General features: G+C 41.2%; 1 protein-coding gene across 1 annotated transcript in view; it reads left to right on the top strand.

Annotated features, from left to right (window-relative positions):
- The window catches only part of stau2 (staufen double-stranded RNA binding protein 2), a 103,868-nt gene that overhangs the window by 30,041 nt on the left and 53,709 nt on the right, over positions 1-20,118 (top strand). The window contains exons 8-11 of the mRNA XM_042510548.2: positions 4,327-4,539; positions 5,257-5,394; positions 11,792-11,920; positions 15,036-15,093. Of these exons, the coding sequence (XP_042366482.1) occupies positions 4,327-4,539; positions 5,257-5,394; positions 11,792-11,920; positions 15,036-15,093 (538 nt within the window). The remainder of the gene's footprint in view (positions 1-4,326; positions 4,540-5,256; positions 5,395-11,791; positions 11,921-15,035; positions 15,094-20,118) is intronic.

The raw sequence follows: 20,118 nt of genomic DNA, 5'->3' as shown, positions 1-20,118 counted from the left end.
TTCAACCGTCTCTCCATATCTCCGTCGACAGCTATTCTTTGCCTTTTTCACATATTGTGATTTGTGTGCGCACAGTGACGACAGCGTTCAGCCTTTTCTGTGTTCGAAACGAATGATTTAAAGCGGAGAGAGGCTGGAAACACGTCAGACTAACAGTTTTGTTTCCCCAAGTGCCGTCTTTTCATTTTCTCCACACTCAAAAACTGTTAGTTGATTAGTTTTGTTCTCCATTTCTACATATCAGTCACGCCACTTTTGTTTTCCTGTGCCATATCAAGCTGAACATCTGAAGGCCAGGCTGCATCAAGACAATTATCCTCTCCCTCTCCTGGCATTACATACCCTTTTCTTCCCCTCATACCTCTAATGGCTCTCCAGCAGTTTCATTTTCACCCTCAATCAGCGTGTTGCATGCATACGCTGTGGCAAGACACCAAGTGTGAATTACACGCGTCTCTATGGGTCTTTTCTTGCCTATTGGGTCCATTACATTATAACTCATTAGACAAAGTTTGGCATCATCTCCCGGACTGCTATGTCACATCCCCTTCACCGTGTCCTCTTTGATGCACAGAGAAGAAATGGTACACTCCCACACCCCCGGTCAAACTCACACACACATATACACGCACAGTTAAACCTTCACGCATCCTACACAAAACTGTAACGGTCATCTCTCATGTGAACGCCTTTCACAGCAGCCATGTTTTCACATCATCTCATCCCTGCCATTACTGGGGCATGAAATTACCCGTGAGTCACCGCTAGCGAGTGTCTGCTTTCCCACCCCTCTGCAACGATGAGGGTCGCCGCCACCCTGAGAGCCAGTTGGCTCATTTAATCCCCCCGTCAGGCAATATCAAACAGATGTCAGCATCAAAGAGGAACCAATCTATAAATCACAGCTTGTGTGTTGGATCGGAGGCTCCCTTTCCAAGGAGGACACAAGAGAAAAGGGTCCGGGCCAAGAACCACCCATCTTACAAGAAGCAGCTTCCCTCAGGGCTTGTCCATCTAGTGCTCGTCACAAAAGAGCCTTTCTTCCCTCTACCAGTCCCCACCATTGTCCTACCCTGCTCCCATAGCCTCCTCTTCCAGAGTACCTGAGGTCTCGCATGCACGGATCCTCAGACTGCTCAGGGTATTAATGACTCTATGAGAAGCTGAAGAGAAGGCCTCCCATGTTAGAGAAAAGAAGAGATGAAGCGACAAGAAGAGAAGGGGATTGAGGGGGAAAAAAAATCAACATTGAATTACCAAGTGTTTCCTGTGTACAACCTGATCCTTGTGATTAGGTGGTAGACGGGTGTGTTTGTGTGTTTGTTTGCATGTATGTGTGTGCGGGTGTGCGTGTAAATGAATGGATGTGCTGAAATCCCATCGGTGTGGCGCAGATCCCGTGTCGTCTGCCAGGAGACTGACTGCAGCTCGTCTGCCGCCATCCTGGGCCAAGAGCGTGCGACATGTGCGCACAGATACACACTTTGTCTCATGCTCTTTTGTCAGCTGCACCTTATACATCTACAGGCCGCATTTGGTTTTTTGCTTCCTGTTAGCAACTGCGTGTTTCCACTCAGATAGCCCATGTGAGCCTTGTCAGTGCAACACTTGTCCATCACTTTTTCAGCAATATTCTTGCAAGTTCCCAGTGTTTTTTGTATACATAGACACCCTAAAAGGCCTAAAACCAAGAGCACCGACTCAGTAGCACATCTGCTTAACCATGTATCTCTGTAAAGGAAATTACAATTTTTTTTTTTTAAATACATAAAGTCAGTGCTTGAGTACATGATGTTACAATAGATGAGTGAATGTCAGGGTATAACTGCCAATTTTTAGATTACAGCTCTGTAATCTAAACACATCACAACAAGACTGTTTTTTTTAAAGGATCAGTTCCACATTTTCAGAAAATGTGTTCATTTCATCCCTGCTGAGAGTTAGAGGAGAAGATAGATGTAACACTCATTTATTTGTGTAACTGTATGAAATATCTAATATATAGCTGGAGCCAGCGGACAGTTATTTATGCTTAGCACAAAGACTGGAAACAAAGGGAAAAAGCTTGCCGGGCTCCTTTCAGGCTGCAGTTAATGAATATTTACGTTACAGATTAATCTGCTCATTGTTTTTCAATTAATTGATTGAAGATCCAAAGCTATTCAGTTTATTATCATGTATGACAAAGAAAAGCATCAAAATTCTTGAATTTAAGAAGCACAAACCAGCATATGTTTGGCTTTTTTTGCTTAAAGAATTATGAAAATGATTCTTTGATTGCCAAATAGTTGACAGTTAATTTTCTGTTGATTGATTAATCGATTAATCAGCTAATCACTGCAGCACTAATCCTGCTTGTCAAATCAATATAAAACCCAAAGTGTGAAACAGATAGTGTGCTGTAATACAGCAGCTATGTTCTGAGTTTTTCTGGGCCTCAGCTTTTACTTTCTAGATTTTCCGCTGGTTGCCAACAAACAATCACAGACTTGAAACAGAGGTTCTTGGCTGGAATCAAACTGGGAACGTTGCCATCACATCATGTTAGCCACTCACCCAACAGGATGCAAATGCGTGTATTTTTTGGTCTGCTTACCATCTCGCTCGACCACATAAACTGAATAGATACACATGTTTAGACAGGCCTGTGATGGACAGAGTAAGACTGAATGAGTGATTGAGTGCAGCTGAAGAGGCTTCCTGTGTATCCCATCTCTCACTACAACACCATCAGGGCCCTCTGCCTGCTGGTCCATAACCAAACACCAGTTACATCTACATTCTGTTAATAGCTCAAATTTATTCTCTCCAAGTGACATAATCTTAGCTGACCAGGGCCAGTGATGTACAGTGTGTCATCAACACCATCAAAAAAAAAAGTGCAGAAATTGGATGCATCCATTCCCACTTGAATTTTGTAACGTACAAGAAGCTGCCATGTTACATTTCCCTTTTCTGGTGATGAGCAAGACCAGAGCAGATCCCCTGGGTGGGAGTGAGTTTGGCTGTTAGCTTGGACAGCAAGTGCTCCAAGGCTGCCCTACAACACACATCGTCACTGTGTAGTTAAACTTATTGTGCAGGAATGCTGACAGGCTAACAGGTACACTGACAGCAAACACGGGGCCAGTGTCAGTCCTGTTAACACAAATGTCCTGCAGTAACTTGAGTAGGAACAGTTAGGATGAGGAAACCTAAATGTATGGATTATGGGTGTAGTTTAACGTTTTAGGGTTTTTTTTGTGTGTGTGTTTTTTATCCATTTCAGAATATTTTAGAATTTTTCAGGCGTTACCTTTCTTTCTTTGGTTTAATGCCCCGATTTTGTCAGGCATTGTCATTTTAGTTTATTTGAAACAAATCTCATGTTTGTGTGGGTACAGTTGTGTAGAATAGGAGGAGAGGTATGCACACATTATGCTTTGTTCTCTTCAAGGTCTGGTATTAGTCTGTGTTGATGTGCGAAGCATTTGAGGAATGCTCGAGGTTCCGCTTATCAGTTTAATCTGCTTTATCGGTCACTGGGTTCAAATTAACTGTTTCTAGATTGCATCTGATTGCTACAATTTGTGCTGTCTGCACCACAAATTGAGCTCAAATAAAGGAGGGGGGGGGGGCATTTACACACAGCAGCTACAGCTAGAGGGAGAGCGAGGGAGAAAGTCGGTGAGCTGTGAATCGAAAAGGCGTCCACATTAGCCGAACACGTACTGTTGGACTCGGTAAGTGTGTGAAACCTAATTCTTCCTCCAGTGTGTTTTCCTACACAAAGATGGGGAGAACCCCACCTGCTACACACACACACACATACACACACTCTCACACTGTTCTCGGACTTCACAGGAAGTAGATGTGATTGCAGAAGCATGACCTAACGCCAGCCGGTGTTTGTTTTAGGTCTCCCAGGTGACCAGAGGCTAGAGGAAGGAAACTGAGCCCTCATCACTAGAGACTGTCATCTAGGAACATGTTCCTCTTCGTATGTGTGTTTGTACGTCCGTGTGTGTGTGTGTGTGTGTGTGTGTGTGTGTGTGTGTGTGTGTGTGTGTGTGTGTGTGTGTGTGTTTTGTATATGAATAACACGCGCATATGGGTGGGTAGCACTGTGACCATCGAGAACAGATGTTTTGGACCACCTGGTGTAGCTGCTTGTAGAGTGCGCTGCACACACTCCCTCACACAAAAACATTCTTTTTTTTCTGTCTTTTGTAATTTATCTAAAATCCCTTTTCCATGAAACATCTTGTGACAAATATGGTATAGGAAAAACTTAAGTGGAAGTTTAATTCACATACTTCCAACCTGTTCTTTCTGTTTCTCTTCCAGGTGTTGAAAGAGAGCGGCCCCCCGCACATGAAAAGCTTCCTGACCCGCGTCAGCGTGGGGGAGTTCTCCGCTGAGGGCGAGGGCAACAGCAAGAAGCTGTCCAAGAAGCGTGCTGCTCTGTCCATCCTGCAGGACCTGAAGAAGCTGCCCTTCATCCCTGTTGTGGAGAAACCCAAGACGCACTACAAGAAACGTACCAAGACCATCCTCAAGGTACTGCAGCTGGGCTGGGAGAAGCTGTGGCCATGGTGTCCAGAACCACTGCGATTTCATTAAACTGTTACGTCATGTACAACATTTCTTGATGCACTCAAGGCATCTGGGTTTTTTTAGCATTTTTTTCAAAGTAGAATCTGCTCAGAAGTGTTGCTCCTGGTCAGTCATTAACTATTTTAGCATGGCAGGATTATTCGTTGCCACTATTTCAATTAGCCAACTGAAAAATGGGATAAAGTTTAATGGGAATCTGATTTCAGAAGATGCGTGACATGAATGGAATAAGCAACAGCGACCAGCCAAATGCAGGTAAAATACGCAAGTGGCTGCTAGATTTGATTTCCTACTTGACAACCAAAAAACAATTATAATCTGTTGAATGGATGGTAGATTTTGGAATCCATCAGCTGCAGTAGCAGGTCTGGGGAAAAATAAGTTTATTTCCAGCCCTGATGTGTGAAAAATGATATCATGACATTTTTTTCTCCTACTAATTTCCTGTGTTACTCTATATGTCTTTATATCTTTTGCATCTATCCATTGCAGATGAGTGTGATGTAATTTCCGTTCACTCCTATACAGCACTGTTTTGTTATAACAAAAGAATGCACGTACATACGCACTGTACTGTCTGTGGACTGCATATTGTGATTATATGATAAATAATTGTGATAACAAGAATTGATCATCTGGTGTCTCCTCTTTTCCCTCCAGACGGGACCAGACTATGGCCAGGGCATGAACCCCATCAGCCGTCTGGCCCAGATCCAGCAGGCCAAGAAGGAGAAGGAACCCGAGTACCTGCTGCTCTCTGAAAGGGGGATGCCCCGACGCCGGGAGTTCATCATGCAGGTAAACAATGATTTTTCATCATATCACATCACATTACATTACATTTATTGAGGTGACGCTTTTATCCAAAGCAACTTACAATAAGTACATTCAACCACATGGGTATAACGCCAAAAAGTGTTTGAATCAAGTTCATCAACGTCATCAAATATGATCTTCTTCAAGTTCTTGGTTTCGAGACAGTCAATGCAGTGCCAAATCATGCCTGTTTGGAACTGCCCATATAAGCAACTTCACACTAGACACACACATAAAAACTATTAAATTATGTTACCATTTCAACAAAAAAAATAAAATGCAATATTATGCTGCTTCCTTACTATATACTATACTCTAGAGGAAGACATTGTTCTACAACATTAACCTGACATAGACAATGTAACCATCAAAACATAATGCATTATTACTCATTAAACTCTCCAGTGTTATATTATAATTGAAAGCTTCACTTGAACAGACATTTTTTACATTGTGCTGATTGTGCCTGTCTTTCACTCTTCACGTTGATAAGAAATTGATTGCAGGACTTATGCAGTAGTGTATTAATTGTTTCATTATTAAATAGTTCATAGTTTTACACCATTTCCAGCCCAGCAAGGATAAAAAGTAAAGATGGTGTCTAAATCTGATTCTGACAAACACAGCTAGTCAAAATCACAGTTGAAATGCATCTGACATAACCACCGCAGTTATAAAGTAGAGCATGAATGTATTTAGCGGAGGTATTTTGCAGACAGTCATGTTATTAGTGTCAAGTTGGTATGACAAAGAAAAACAAACCAGCGTTGCTGCTACTCACGGTCAGGAACAACAGTTATAAGTGAGAGTTTCTTGACTCTCAGCAGAGCCATGAAGCCTTGATGCATAAAGCCACATTTTTCAGGCTGTGATGGGCGATTTGATTTTCTGCTGGCCTGATGGGGAGTTTGTTGCAGAGCCAGGATAGTAAACACTCATGATTGTAGACCGGGATCCATGCCCCCGTTGTTGAAGTCATTTTAATTTTCTTAAATGTTTAGCATGTCTTAGTATATATTCTGTGTGATGCTACAGGAAACCAGTGTCCTTACAGGGATTTAAGTTTTAGGTAATGCAGTCTAAGCTTCATGAAGTGGGATTGAAATAAGCAAGAGGGAAATGAGCTTAACTGTCATCTGCTTAATTTTACTTAAATACTGTGTCCACTGAAAGACCTCATGTGTAGATACGCTGTAATGGATGAATCAAAAGATGTGTTTTTGAGTTGGAAAATGCTTGAAAGGACTGACTTGTTGTCCTGAGCCAAAGAGCAGGTAAACACTGACTGTATTTATCAAGAGGGGGAACACTAGGCCGTGGCAGAACAAGAATCAACCCTCTCTGTCTCACCAAAGGAAGCCAGCAGCAGCATTATGTAACCTCTTTACACTAGAACACAACTTACTCAGTTTTCTCATGGGACTATGCTATGGTTTCCTATTTCTGTCATGTGTGTCGTCCAAGCTGCATACAGCCAACATGCATGCTTGATTTTGCTGCTTTTTTATGCACTCTCACACCTAATGTATACTAAAAAGATTCCCAGTGTAAATGACTTTATTTTTACCATGAATTAGAAAATGGTTGAGGGCCAGATTTGGCCCACAGGCCATAGGTTGAGAATCATTGCTGAAGAACATGGCTTTGGGCAGTTCAGGCTTAAGAAGTATACTGAAAATGACCATTATCTTTTTTTTGTTGGCGCATTTCTTGTGGTAATCTCACTGACTTCATAATAGAAGTCAACTCATGTTTCTGTAATTAAATTCTTTTAATTATGAAGCAGCAGCAGTAGGGAATGTACGGTTTGCATTAGCAGTTACTAAGTACAGCACTCTGTAGATATTGTAAGGTCATTAGCAAATGTATTCCCTTGTACATGTCTGATGTTATCAGTAACACCAGCGTTGTCTCAATGTATTACTCAATGGGAAAATCTCCTCACTGCACCGTTTTGCTTGCAGTAGATGATTAATACATTTAATACAAAACTGTCTTCTGTACACTGACATCCTTGTACTTCCCCTGTCTCTCCTCCGCTCTTGCTCCTCTCTCCGTCTCTCATCTTTTCTGCTCCCACTTGAAACGTTCTGTTTGATATTCATTATGTTTATAGCAAGCATATCAAACTCTGAATCTTGAAAGTCCAGCTTTAAAGCCTTGTTTTCCTCTGGGAGCAGCCAACTGTTTTAAACTGTAAGACAGACATTTCAGCTGTTGTGGCTAATAAAGACAGCTCACAGACAATCCTCTGTTGACAGAAAGATATCAGAATGTGGTCCATGCAGCAAGGAATTGGTATTCATTAACAGGATAAAATGTCACGGTCTAGCTGCAGTAACGACCTTTAAACCTTAACTAAGTTATGAATGATTTGTTGTTATCACTAATCTAGTGAATAGAGAGGAGATAAACATTGTTTTTGTCTGGTAGATATAGACATTGAAACAGTGCTGCTCACAAGGGCAGTGTGGCTGCCTTAATTTGTTAAAAAAAAAACCCCACACGAGTTACCATGATGCACTGCTCACATAGGCAGTGTCGCCTGCGAACCATGTCACTGCTTCAGCAAGACTATAACTGCCGAGATTGACTCTCCTAGTAACCAGGTTACGATGTTCACCGTCAGTCACAACATTAAAACCACTGTCAGGTGAAATGAAAAAAATGGATCATGTTGCTACAATGCAATGCTCTGCTGGGAAACCGCCAATCATGCTGATACCAATTTCCCAGATCTCACCCTCATTGAGCATTCATAGAACCTGCAGGTATCCCACCTGCAACTGACAGGACTCAAAGGATCCATGTGCCAAACATCACAGGACAACCCCAGAGGTCCTGAGTCTATGCCTCAACAGGTCTGAGCCAAATCCAATTTGAGGAGCCCTCATCCTCATTTGGACTCGGCTTTCGGGTTTAGACACATCCCCCAGACGCTCGATCAGATTGGGATCTGGGGATTTTGGGGGCCAGGTTGACACCTTGAGCTCTTTGTCACATTCCCTGGGCCATTTCTGAGCAGTAGCAGGATCACACAATCATTTATGAACAGTTTTACAGTCTTTGTTGAAAGATATGTCAAAAAGAAAAAAAGACAGATGCATTATTTTGATTTCAACTGATGTGGAGATTCAGATTTGGCTGGGAAACACTGAGCTGGGGAGGATGCTAGTTGTTTGTTTTTTTGTCATTTGGTTGTCATTAATACAGTCTGTGCAGATATACAGCCCTAGTCAGCAGTCTGTTCCATGCATGAGAAAAACAACTAGCAAAGCTGGCGTAGTCCATTTTAATTTATGCACAACATTTTAACTGCAGTTCTCTTTGTCTCACTCTTCCTGTTCGTCTTTCTCTGTCTGTCTCTCAAACTCCCGCTCTTTGTCTCTCTTTTCCGTAATCCTTTTCTTTCATAAGAAGAACAGAGCTTCTCTTGGCATCAGGCAGTAATTCAGCCTCAAACCTATTCTCCATGCCTCTTTGATACACACATTAGACCCTGCGAGTGTGTGTGTGTGTTACTTTTGTGCAGTCCACTCACTCTTCTAAAATTTCCACATTGTCTCCCTCGGTAAGCAGCAGCAGGGCTCAAATGAGTCTCTGTTTTCACATCTTTTTTTCTGATCCCATCACTTGTTACAGAAAGAAGCGCCAGCTTATGCCAGATGCCTTTTAGAGGGTGATCATCTTTTAGAATTCAATGAAAGAGCAACTGTGTTTATTTTAGCAATTTGGTAATTGAATGAGGCTTTCTGTGGAATGAGAGCATCAGCTGTGGGGACTTGTTGTGGGGCGGGGAACATTTTGAAGAGGTAATTTTTCATGAACTAGTAAAATTGTTGTTATAAATTAATGCATGTATTTATTATTATTATCATTACTTATGCACATAGCATGGATGCAGGATGTAAGGGAGTTCCTTCTGTGTTCACCAATATGGAGTGTCAGGTCAGGACTCAGAGACTGCCTTTGGGTTCCTAAAACTTTGTAAAACAAAAAAAAAGCACACTTGTTTACCTTCTATTCCACCTATCTGCCTCAACACCAGGGTATATGTGTGGGTGTGTGGTCTAAAACAGGAGACTAATACTAATGTGGTTCAGCAAAAAATACAAGCCTAAATTAGTAATAAGGAAATAAACATAAAAGTAACTATCTCTCGGGGGTTATAAGTAGTTGAAATAACATCTGAGGGAATCTCTTATCTATCAATTTGCATGTAGCTATTGAAATGAGCAAGGCTCTCTAGCCACAGTTAATATAAGCATAAGCATGGGTTGCCTACCAAGTAAAAAACAGGCAATGAGGGAATAAGTTCCAGTGACCAGTCCACTTACTTTTACTACGCACACAGCAGGCAACAGGTAAGGTTTATTTGATTGAAGTCTTCTCACATTGACTGACTGGTGGGGGCACTGCCATGTGACTTTTCCTGAGTCTGCCTGGGGTTGCCATGGTGATTAATAGGCTCGTTAACTACCACACTGTCCAAACCGTTTTTACTGGGTTCATAAGGTAAATGCTATTACTGCTGCATTACGTTGACATTTGTGAAAATGTGTACAAAAGGATGTCTGATTTGGTTATAGCTCCTTATTATAAAATGGAAAAGGCCACCTTCTCCACGTCATGGCAGGACGGAGAAGCAGCCGATTCTATAGCGCCTTAGTTTCAATTTATTTATTTTATCAACAACTTATTTATTGTTGTTTTGTTTTTAAATGTTGATTTTACGTGATCTTATGTGAGCTACTAGATACAAGAATTTCTCCATATATATCCCTTTATATATCTGTCTGTATATCTGTCCATCTGTCTATCCATCCATCCATCCATCCATCCATCCATCCATCCATCCAGGCATTTCCATTAAATAATGTGTCAAGGTACTGTACCCGCTGGGGGAGGGAGGGAGATAAAATGAGCGTGCATGTGAACGAGCATAAGTGAGAGAGAGCGTGTGAGTATGGATAGAAGTGTAGATGAGACTCAGAAAACTTTCTTGACTGTCTTCTCAGAGAGCCCAGTGCAATTGTACAAGTCTCAGGTTTATCAATTAAGTGAAGGATTGGCAGAATAAGTGTAGGACGGCTGACTTATATAAATGGGTCCACTGAGGGCTGACTGTGTGCAGGTCTGTGTATATGTCTAGTGTTATGACGAATCTTCTTATAGGCAACATAGGCAGCCACCCGGGGCATTTTGACTTTGATATTCAAAATAATTGAACATAAGGGAAACAGTAAAGTGGAGTGTATGGGAAGAGCACTGGAGTAGGAGAAAATGAAACAGTAAAAGCCACATACTGCATTTCACATACTGTTATTTTATGTTTGTCATTTTTCATTATTGTTTGTTAGCCAGGTTGTTGATCTTTATCTAAGCTTGCTTAGGGTGCCAAATGTGCTGGGGACCAGCACTGGTCTGATGTGTGAAATGTCTGAATCCTCACTTCACTGCATTTTATAAACCATGGTAATTTAGTCACATTGCTTGTACGCGTCCAGGCACCGTCTCAACCCCCTTTTCTTCGCCTTGCAGTTCTTGTACTCATAAAAGCCCAGTTACATCCAGTAACATCCAGTTTTTCTTTTGTGCTTTTTTTTTTGTCGTTGTTGTCTTGTTTTTTTTTTGCTGCGCTGGCAAAACAAATTGCGTTGTTGTGGCCTCCTTGATGCACTCAGACAAGAACTTACTGGATGTAACCTGTGAAACTGCAGCAACATAAAGTTTTCTTATTGGTTGGAAAGTCAGTTGAATGAAGACGTCAGCTGAGTCGATGGTCCTTTAATTTGGCCCACAAAACAATAATGAACACACCTCCCAAAGAATGAGGCCATAGGCCTCCCTTGACTGTGGTTTAAGTGAGATGTTGTCTATTTGTGATCCAATCAATGAAGACGGATGTTAATACCAGGTGTAAACAGTACTTATTGGGCATGTCAGACCACTGTGCGTAAGTGCGCTGAGGCCTGGCTGTTCACACGCTTTGGCTCCCAGAATGTTATTTGTACAGTGTAATTGTCTGTTTGCATAACATAACGACGTCTGATATTCTCTTGGAAATTTCTCTGCTTACATTCTGTGTGGACAGATTTAATGTTTTGGGATCACTGAAAAACAAACACTTCACTAGAAGCATTTTTGGGTGATGTAAATCGTATGGCTGTCACGGCTCAGTAAGCGAAGCAAAGTGTTCTGGGCTGAAAGTGAATGAAAGTGTGACAGGAGGAGGAAAGTCGTGAGAAAAGCACATTTAAGATTGTTTTTCAGCAAATCATTCATCATGACACATGTAGCTGCACAGCCGTTATGTCCATTTGCGAATGGGAAGATATTGTCATTCTAGATGTCTTTATCTGTATATACGTGTTTGCAGGTGAAGGTGAACAGTGAGGTTGCCACAGGAACAGGACCCAACAAGAAGGTGGCCAAGCGGAACGCAGCCGAGGCGATGCTCCTGCAGCTGGGATACAAGGCCTCCACAGTCCCTCAGAACCCCACCGAGGTACAAACTCCACTCATGCTTCTTTTTCTCACACCAACTTGTATATTTGAGCCAGTTTATATACATGTCTCCCGTCCTAAATATATTTTAGTGCTTAAGTGTAGGTAGTTCCCTCCAAGTTTTAAACATTTGTAAGTACAGTATCCTGCCGGCGCTCTACTTAGGACAAGGAGCATAAGGAATCACATGGCCGCAGCTACGATTATTTCCATTATCAGTTAGGAAGGATCAGAGTTATATCCATGTCACACATAGTTTCAAGGCTGTTGAAAATGAGCAGATTGACTCCACTTAGTCATATAAACCAACAGGCTGTTAGATTCTGTGATGATAGGTGTTGTTCACCATCTGACCGACTCAGAGTAATACATGTCACAAATCATTTGTGCAGTCTGTGAAAGGAGACGTTCAAATATTGTACATGAAATGCATGAAAAACCTATTTGACCAGAAAAAGTCCACTCACACATATTGAATTAATCAATCATTTTTTACCATTTCGACATCTTCAAATAAGTAGTTTTAATCAACCAGCAGTCCAAATATTTTCATTCTGCAACACTATTTAATCAAGCCATTTCCCCCATTTAAAAACTGCTGCTAATAGATAATTAGTATTTCTGCTTGATGACTCATTCTGCATTTATTATTGAAATAGTCTCTGATGAATTTTCCGCATATCAAATCCTTTCAGCTCCAGAAAGAGAAATCCCAGCTGAACCATGTAGTTGATTAAACAGGTAGTCAGTGATCACACCTCTGAGGTATATTAACATTAATTTATGTTGGATTAGATTTCACAAATGAGATTTAGCATTTCCACTTGCATCAAAAATGGTTGCATGCATGATTGATGCATACCCACAGTTACTAAGTGAACAGTAAACAGTCTGGCTTGAACATCATGGTATGAATGACACTTCAAGCTATGAACTATTTGGTGTAGCCCTATTAACTAGTTAGCCTAAGGTAACATAATTTAGCACCATATGAAACATGGATGTATTAAGAAAACCATAATACAGCATGCAGACGGGGCCACGTTCATTTCTGTGAGAGCTGCTCAGTGGCGCATTAAGCAAAAAATTCTCCATTTCCGCAGTATGAAAGTACCTGAATCTTCTGCATTATGGGGCCCCTAGAGCATGTACACTATGCCTGAGAGGGCAACTTGCGTATGTGGAGTGACTGACTTCTGGTTTAGCACTTCACTAGCTTTAATGGCGATCAAATAATTTAATCTTGCAGGTCTTTCAGACTTTCCAAATGTTATGGAACTGAATGGATTAAATATTGATAGTGAAATCAGTCATTTCACAGAGGTTTTGACTTCCACAAAAATACATTCACTGATTTACAGATTACTTTTTCCCAGTGTGTCTATGGGAAATAGTCTTTCTGGGCCCCATGGCATCACATGACCGACCTGGACAGTATAATTCCACTTTTGGCTACTATGTAAAATTTGCTTTAAAGCCTGGAGCTCTTTATGGAGGCTTGATATGAACTGTTTTCACAAGTGTTACCTGAAAATTGCTTTTTTTTTACTAACACACACTGAGGTATATGTAGGAAGTCTTGCAAATCCAAGCTTCTCTAGCAGCAGCTCTGCAGGGATGGTGATGTTGGCCACTGGGTATCTGTATAGCTATATGCTGAAGGATTACATAAAGAAGTTCTCTTATTAGTCTCCATGCTATCTCAGCTTCACAGCACTGTGCAGACCTTAAGAAATTGAGATACTCAGATTTATCACAAGTCCCAGTGTAGCTGACATGGTCAACCTATTATGTAACCCGCTCAGTTCCCCTGAACCGGACGTGTTTTGCAAGCAACCATTGATCACCATCATCTTTATGCACCTCGTTGGTTTTTAAGCTCAAGGGAGCAGATTAAGATAGAGATGATGTTATATAACCGGGCTCTCTGTAAATATTCATCGTTCTCCAGACAGCTCATTAGTTAGATATGTGCTGCTTCATATATCTGAGTCAGACAGCCATACCATATACTGTAGCTAAAGGATGACACTTGCTCTTATCAGAGTGCCTGAGGTTGACGTGTTTTCTCCAAAGAAACCACAACCCAGTTTGCAGCCAGCATTTCCTTTTTCCTCTATTCTCATATGAAACAGTCAAGCTCTGATATTTTTCACTTTGGTTTTTTTATGTGGTTACCTCTGACACATTTCTAAAGCTTTTGAAAGAGTTGAATCCCTTTGCATGGTGGATATTGTGTTGATATGAAAATGTCAGATGTTGCACAAGTTCCTGAAATTCTGCTTGCATCATTGCATGTTTTATGTGTGCATGTTTAGATGTCTAAGGTTTCAAATAAATGAGAGGCTGCCAAGCTGGAAAATAAGCAGTACATTGAGTCTCACTGTTTAAGCTAAATCCTGGCAAGAGGTGAGACCTTTCTGGTTACACTCAAGGCAGAATATTTAGACAGAATGGAGTTAGTGGCTGATACATGGCTGTGCATTGGCCTGGCAACTCTGAAAACATCTATAAAAATTATCTGGACGGCCTACTTCTCATTAGGTCCTCAGACAACCCCGAGCTCTATGGAATGATTTAAACAGTGTTTGCCAAGCTCCTGTTTTGTAGGATAGGTTGTCTCCCTTCAGATCTCTCTCTTCCTGTCCCTTGTCTCCCTTTCTTTTGGGAACTCTGTGGCAATACATTCCCACCGTGGGATTGTGGGTGCAAAAGTGTGAAGAGAGTGTTAGTGCTACCGAAGTGCAGTGCATTTGTTTACAGACATGTCATCGCTTCAGCTGTCACACACATCAGAAATTATTAGTTTTTCTGTTTCACAAACGTGTGTTTTGTGGCTGTGTGTGTTTGTGCAGACAGACGTGCATACCACAACAGAAGTAACACATTGAATAGGAGCCTTTTTTTTAGTTACTAAACACTGACAACCCCCCTAATTAAGTAGCTGGCCTAGACAGACACTAGGCTCCTTAAGCATCCCCTTCTGTGAGCGCTCGTCTCTTTGTGGCCCAAACAGTAGGAAGGAACTCGTCTGACATGCGTGAAAGAAGCTGTCTGTTCAAGAATCTACATCTCTCTTACCTCCCCCTTCTCTCCTTCTCTCTGCATCACTACAGATGGACAACAAAGGCTGGAACGGACAAAAGGCGTCATTTACCGAAGCGACAAGTAACAGTGAGTATCCGCACGTCTCCCTGTGTCTCTATCCATTTCCTTCTCCTCCTCCTCTCCAGCACTCTATCACTCCCTCCATCCCGCAGGTGGTTTTAGCCGCCGAGATGGCCCGGCGTTTAATCTCTGTGACTGGTCAATGGGCTTCTGACTGTCAGCTTAATCGGCCGTGCGTCCTCGTGGGGAGCCTGCGAATTCAGGCTCATTCACACAGGCTTACAGGGCCGGCACACTGAGGCCCTCTGGGGAGTCCCCCCACTGCCTTCCTGTGCAAAAAAAACTAGCCTTTCACTCAGGATTAACACACAAGACCACTGGAGCACCGATGCACACACACAGACACACACATAGCTATAATCCTACACACAGAGACACAAAACAGTGAGGCAGGATATATGATGATGTGATATGGGGATATATATGAAGCAAGATATATCTCACTTAGCTGTGTGTCTCTTACACATACCAGCTGTAGACAAAATAAGATTAAGACCTCATGAAAAAGCACTGGAACCTTTAACCTATTCCACGAAAATAAGTGCATATATTTGGGTTTTTGAAACACTGGAAAATCCACTTTAAAAAGCTGATAGACTCCTCTCCCATGGCCTGTAGACAACTGGATTTTTCTGGGGGGGGTTTTCTCAACATCACAAATGTGGCATAAAACAGAGGAAAGCAGCAGGGAGGCCAGTGAAAATGTAAGGTGGTTACCTTCTTTTTCTCAAATCTGTAACTTCTTGGTCGGAGATAAACAGAATTTGTTGCTAAGTCCTAGAGTTTACCGACAGTCGTGATGGAAGAGGGGTAAAAATTAGCATGTCCACCCAGTTGTCATGCTTCTATCACTGCTGTTCACAGCTGGAGCCGATAAAGACCCATGACTACATTAACTACCTGTTATTTGTCCCCGGAATAAATGCTGATTGTAACCTTTCTAACTAAATACTGAAGTCAGATGTTAATGGTTGTCGGTGGGATTTTTGTCCAGAAGGAAAGATGCTTTAATCATCATAGCAAACAATGCTACAAAGGAAGCTCTTATTAACCCATTACTGATGTAGCATCAACTACTATATACTGTACATCTCCATCATTTCCCTTTTGATTTTTTTATGACTGCTGTACATCTATGTTGATGCAGTTTGTAGTTCTTGGCACATGGTGTTACAAGTTTAGAAACAGCCCTTGTCAACTTATTAGAAAAACAATTGTGCCCGACCATGAATTTCGCATTTTGGGGTTTTAAAATTTGGTGTAGATACTCATGTCCGCCTACTGATCATCAATCAAAGGGCATTATACGGTCAAAATTCCAGTTTGTCCAATACATTGATTTATAACTAAATACGGACAAAATAACATTCCCATTGTCCTCAACTGCACTTTGTGAATGTGGTGCTAATTAGCATGCTAGATTGCCCTGCAATATGCTCAAAATAACCTGTTTGTTTAACTGCATGTAAACATGCAGCTAAGTCTCTGTCCATCTCTGTCCAAGATTAGAGCAGATATGAAACATATGCAGAGACATGGGGAAGACATCCTCCTTAGTCATCAAAAATTCCCCAGTTGTGGACGGTTTTAAGTGCAGACAAATAAATAAAAGTTTCATTTCAGGATTTATGTATGAATTTATATGGGAATGTGATGGCCTCAAGGGATGTTTTATTTATAGAGGGGGGTAGGACTCAAGGAGTCCTCACTGAAAAGCGTAAGGATGCAATTTTGTAGGAAACAGCTGGTGTCTGTCAGCTGTATCCGTTAAGTTGGCTGTCTTGTAATCAAAATAAAAACAATGAAAAAGCTCACCAACTCCCTTTAAAGACTTCACATTCTATTTTCAGATGTTATTCTGGTCTCCCAAGTCTGGCAGCAATGTTATTTTTCCATTTATTCCACGTGGTGTGGCAGTAAGTAAGTTAATATTTATTGCAGGTGTAATAAGTTATGCAAGGAATTCATTGTCGTGTGTAGCTTAAGCAGATCAACATGCATTGTGATAGCTGAGCTTGATTTGTTGTGATGTCCCAGTTTGATAAAAGGACACTTTGAAAAAACTCTGAATGCCAGCAAACGAGATGTCAGCAGCTTTAGAAAGGGCAGTTTGGGGGACAAATGAACAGTGTGCGAGATGTGGAGCAGCAGAGTGGAAAACAAACAGATAGCCTTATTAGATTCAAATGTGCTGTCGTCACTTGGGTGTAATGGAGGCTTTTGGCAGTGCTCTGACATGGGGTATCCAACTTCAGTCTAGAGAGGAGAATGGATGTGATATTCTCATGTTGAAAAGTACAAAGCAGCTTGGTAAGACTTTTTGTTTTTGTCCATTGCTGGTCCAGACTTGATATACAGAATCCAGATGAGAAATGAGCCCCTGCCACAACTTTTATAGCACTCATATGTGTGATTTAGTCCAATTCTCCGAAAGATATATCATCTAAATTATGTTTAGAGATAAATGGTTGTTCTCTTGGATAAACTATTTTGGTGGTTGTGGTTTCTATGGTAGCCCAAGCTCCAGGCATTGCCCAATACCTCCAGAGCAGAGCCCCGTGGGAAACAAAGTCTTCCTTATTTGGTGATTATTCCTATTGTTGGCTTGGAGCGTGTCTTTGGTCCCATGCCATTCCCACTCATAGTTTATCTCACACTCAGCACGAAGCGTAACTATCTGCTAATTACCTCTTTAAAGTTGCCCAAACCACACAACACTCACACGACGCTAATGTCTGAATAATGTTTATTGCATAAACACCATTTACAACTCATTCAAACAGATACAGCTGGTCTCAGTTTTCTCTCTCTCTGTGTGTGTGTGTGTGTGTGTGTGTGTGTGTGTGTGTGTGTGTGTGTGTGTGTGTGTGTGATTGCTGAATGGAAGATGTTTCTGGTTTGTCCATTGTTTTGATTGACCATGCCGTTTATTGAATAGAAGTGGGAATAACTAAATAAAGTTTGCAGAATCGTGGCGTACTCAGTAAAAATAGGCTCTGGCATCAGAATGATTGTAACATGTTTTATATGATAAACAGTGCTAATTTGTTATTTGTGCTGAAGTGTGGTTTTTAGAGAGAACAAATAGAGAGTTGTTTGTCAGCTCATGACATACTTTACAAGTGTTTAAATTACAGGAGCTGTTTCACAGCTAAGTTCCTTTTTACTAATAAATAACATTTTACAGAGATTTTAAAGTTCAAGTTAAAACAGCTGACAATCCTTTTTTTGCTGGCCTTAAGTGGTTTAACTTCTCACCTTGCTGCAGTCGTGTAAAGCGTTGATCTGCACAGTATATTGTTTTTGTATTGTCATCACATTGTCAGTGTTAATTTACGTTCTGTTTGTAGGTGCTATTTTGTCTGATACACGCTAATACGTTAAATATGAACAATGACCCCTTAAGCACTGGTTGGTCAGAAACTGCATGCATGCGAGTGAGGTGAGAGGTTTACTCTGCATGGTTGGGGGAGGAAAGTGTCACAAGTGCAGATGAAAGTGCAAAATCCGAAAGGAACTGATGCCAAAAAAATCTCATGTTATCATCTGTCTGGACACAGCAAAGTCCATGTAGCACAAGCACAGGTACTGTGCAAGTCTGAGTCAAGATCGGAGTACACTTTCTCTGTTTTTCACAATTAATGTGGTTATTGCAATATTGAACATTATCGCATTCTGCATATCATCGTTGTCGGGCGCAAACCCGGTATCTCCACATTTCACTATTTTCTTTCCTTTTTTTTCAGAAATTAATTATATTGGTCCCCCTCTACATCTGTCAATGGATTGTACCATTTCTCAAACAATGAAAATTGTTTGAAAAATCTTGTGACTAAAACTATCTCCACTGGATCATTTTCAAAACACTGCAGTTTTTATAATCCTGAAAAATAGCAATTCTGGAGATAAGAGGTTTGTGCTCAACAGCGATGATATTTTTCTCAGCCCTTGTTAACTGTACTTCAGGGTGTCTGTTGCTTAGACTGTGTAAAGATGCAGGATGCGTCTCCACTTCCTCGGAAGCCAAAAAAAAAGTCAAAGTATCCCAGATACTGTCACTGCCATCTTGCGCTAGTGACATTATTTGGAGCCAGAGTCTGCGCAGTAGCGATCTCTGCAGACTTAAGTCATGATGTCACATCCTTTTTGTATGGAGTGAATCCCTTGTGCCTGGCTATGTAATTAAATTTACATACCACTGCAAAGTTCAAAGCCAGCATATGTGATGGTATGGGGGTGTGTTAGTGCCTATCGCATGAGTAACTTGCACATCTGTGAAGGCTCCATCAATGCTAAAAGATACACACAGGTTTTGGAGCAACATATGCTGCCATCCACATGACATCTTTTTTAGTGCATCCCTGCTTGTTTCAGCAAGACATTGCCTAGCTACATTCTGCACATTTCAACAGCGTGGCTTTGTAGTAAAAGACTGCTAGACTATTTTCGGGATGAATGCATATTTATTTAAAAAATAATAAAGTTCATTAATTTGAACATTAAATATCTTTTCTGAGGACTGTATTCAATTGCATATAGGTCAAAAAGAATATGCAAATCATTGCTTTCTGTTTTTTTTTTACATTTTAACAGTGTCTCAAATTTTGTATAACAAATGGGTGTCATATGATATCAGTCTTTTATATAACATGGGTCTGCCACAATAGTCACAGTAACATCTAGTGAGGTCAAAAATGATTGAGGTCCTGGCCACATTTAATGCACAATATTCCACTTGCATTTATATGCATGTTTGCTTTAACAAGTATGTCATCCACATTTAGCCAACATGATGCCAGAGTAAACAGCAGGGTTTTCCATACCAGTTGTACAACTTGGGCGCAGCACCTGAGTTTTGTTGTACCTGAGCGAATGTACACACTGTTTTGTACACACCTACAAACTGTCATTGACCAGTTTAACTCCACATAAGGAGCACTGCTGCATTATGTAAAGCAAGGTGGAAGAAAGTAGATAAATGTGTCACAAGCTATGGCCCTGTCCTTCCGTTTTTTGCTCTTCCACTTAAAA

The sequence above is a fragment of the Plectropomus leopardus genome, chromosome 21 (genome assembly GCF_026936395.1).
Source record: "Plectropomus leopardus strain MGB_pleo_1.0 chromosome 21, ASM2693639v1, whole genome shotgun sequence".
NCBI classification, from domain to species: Eukaryota; Metazoa; Chordata; class Actinopteri; order Perciformes; family Serranidae; genus Plectropomus; species Plectropomus leopardus.
This window is presented reverse-complemented; position numbering and strand designations above follow the sequence as displayed.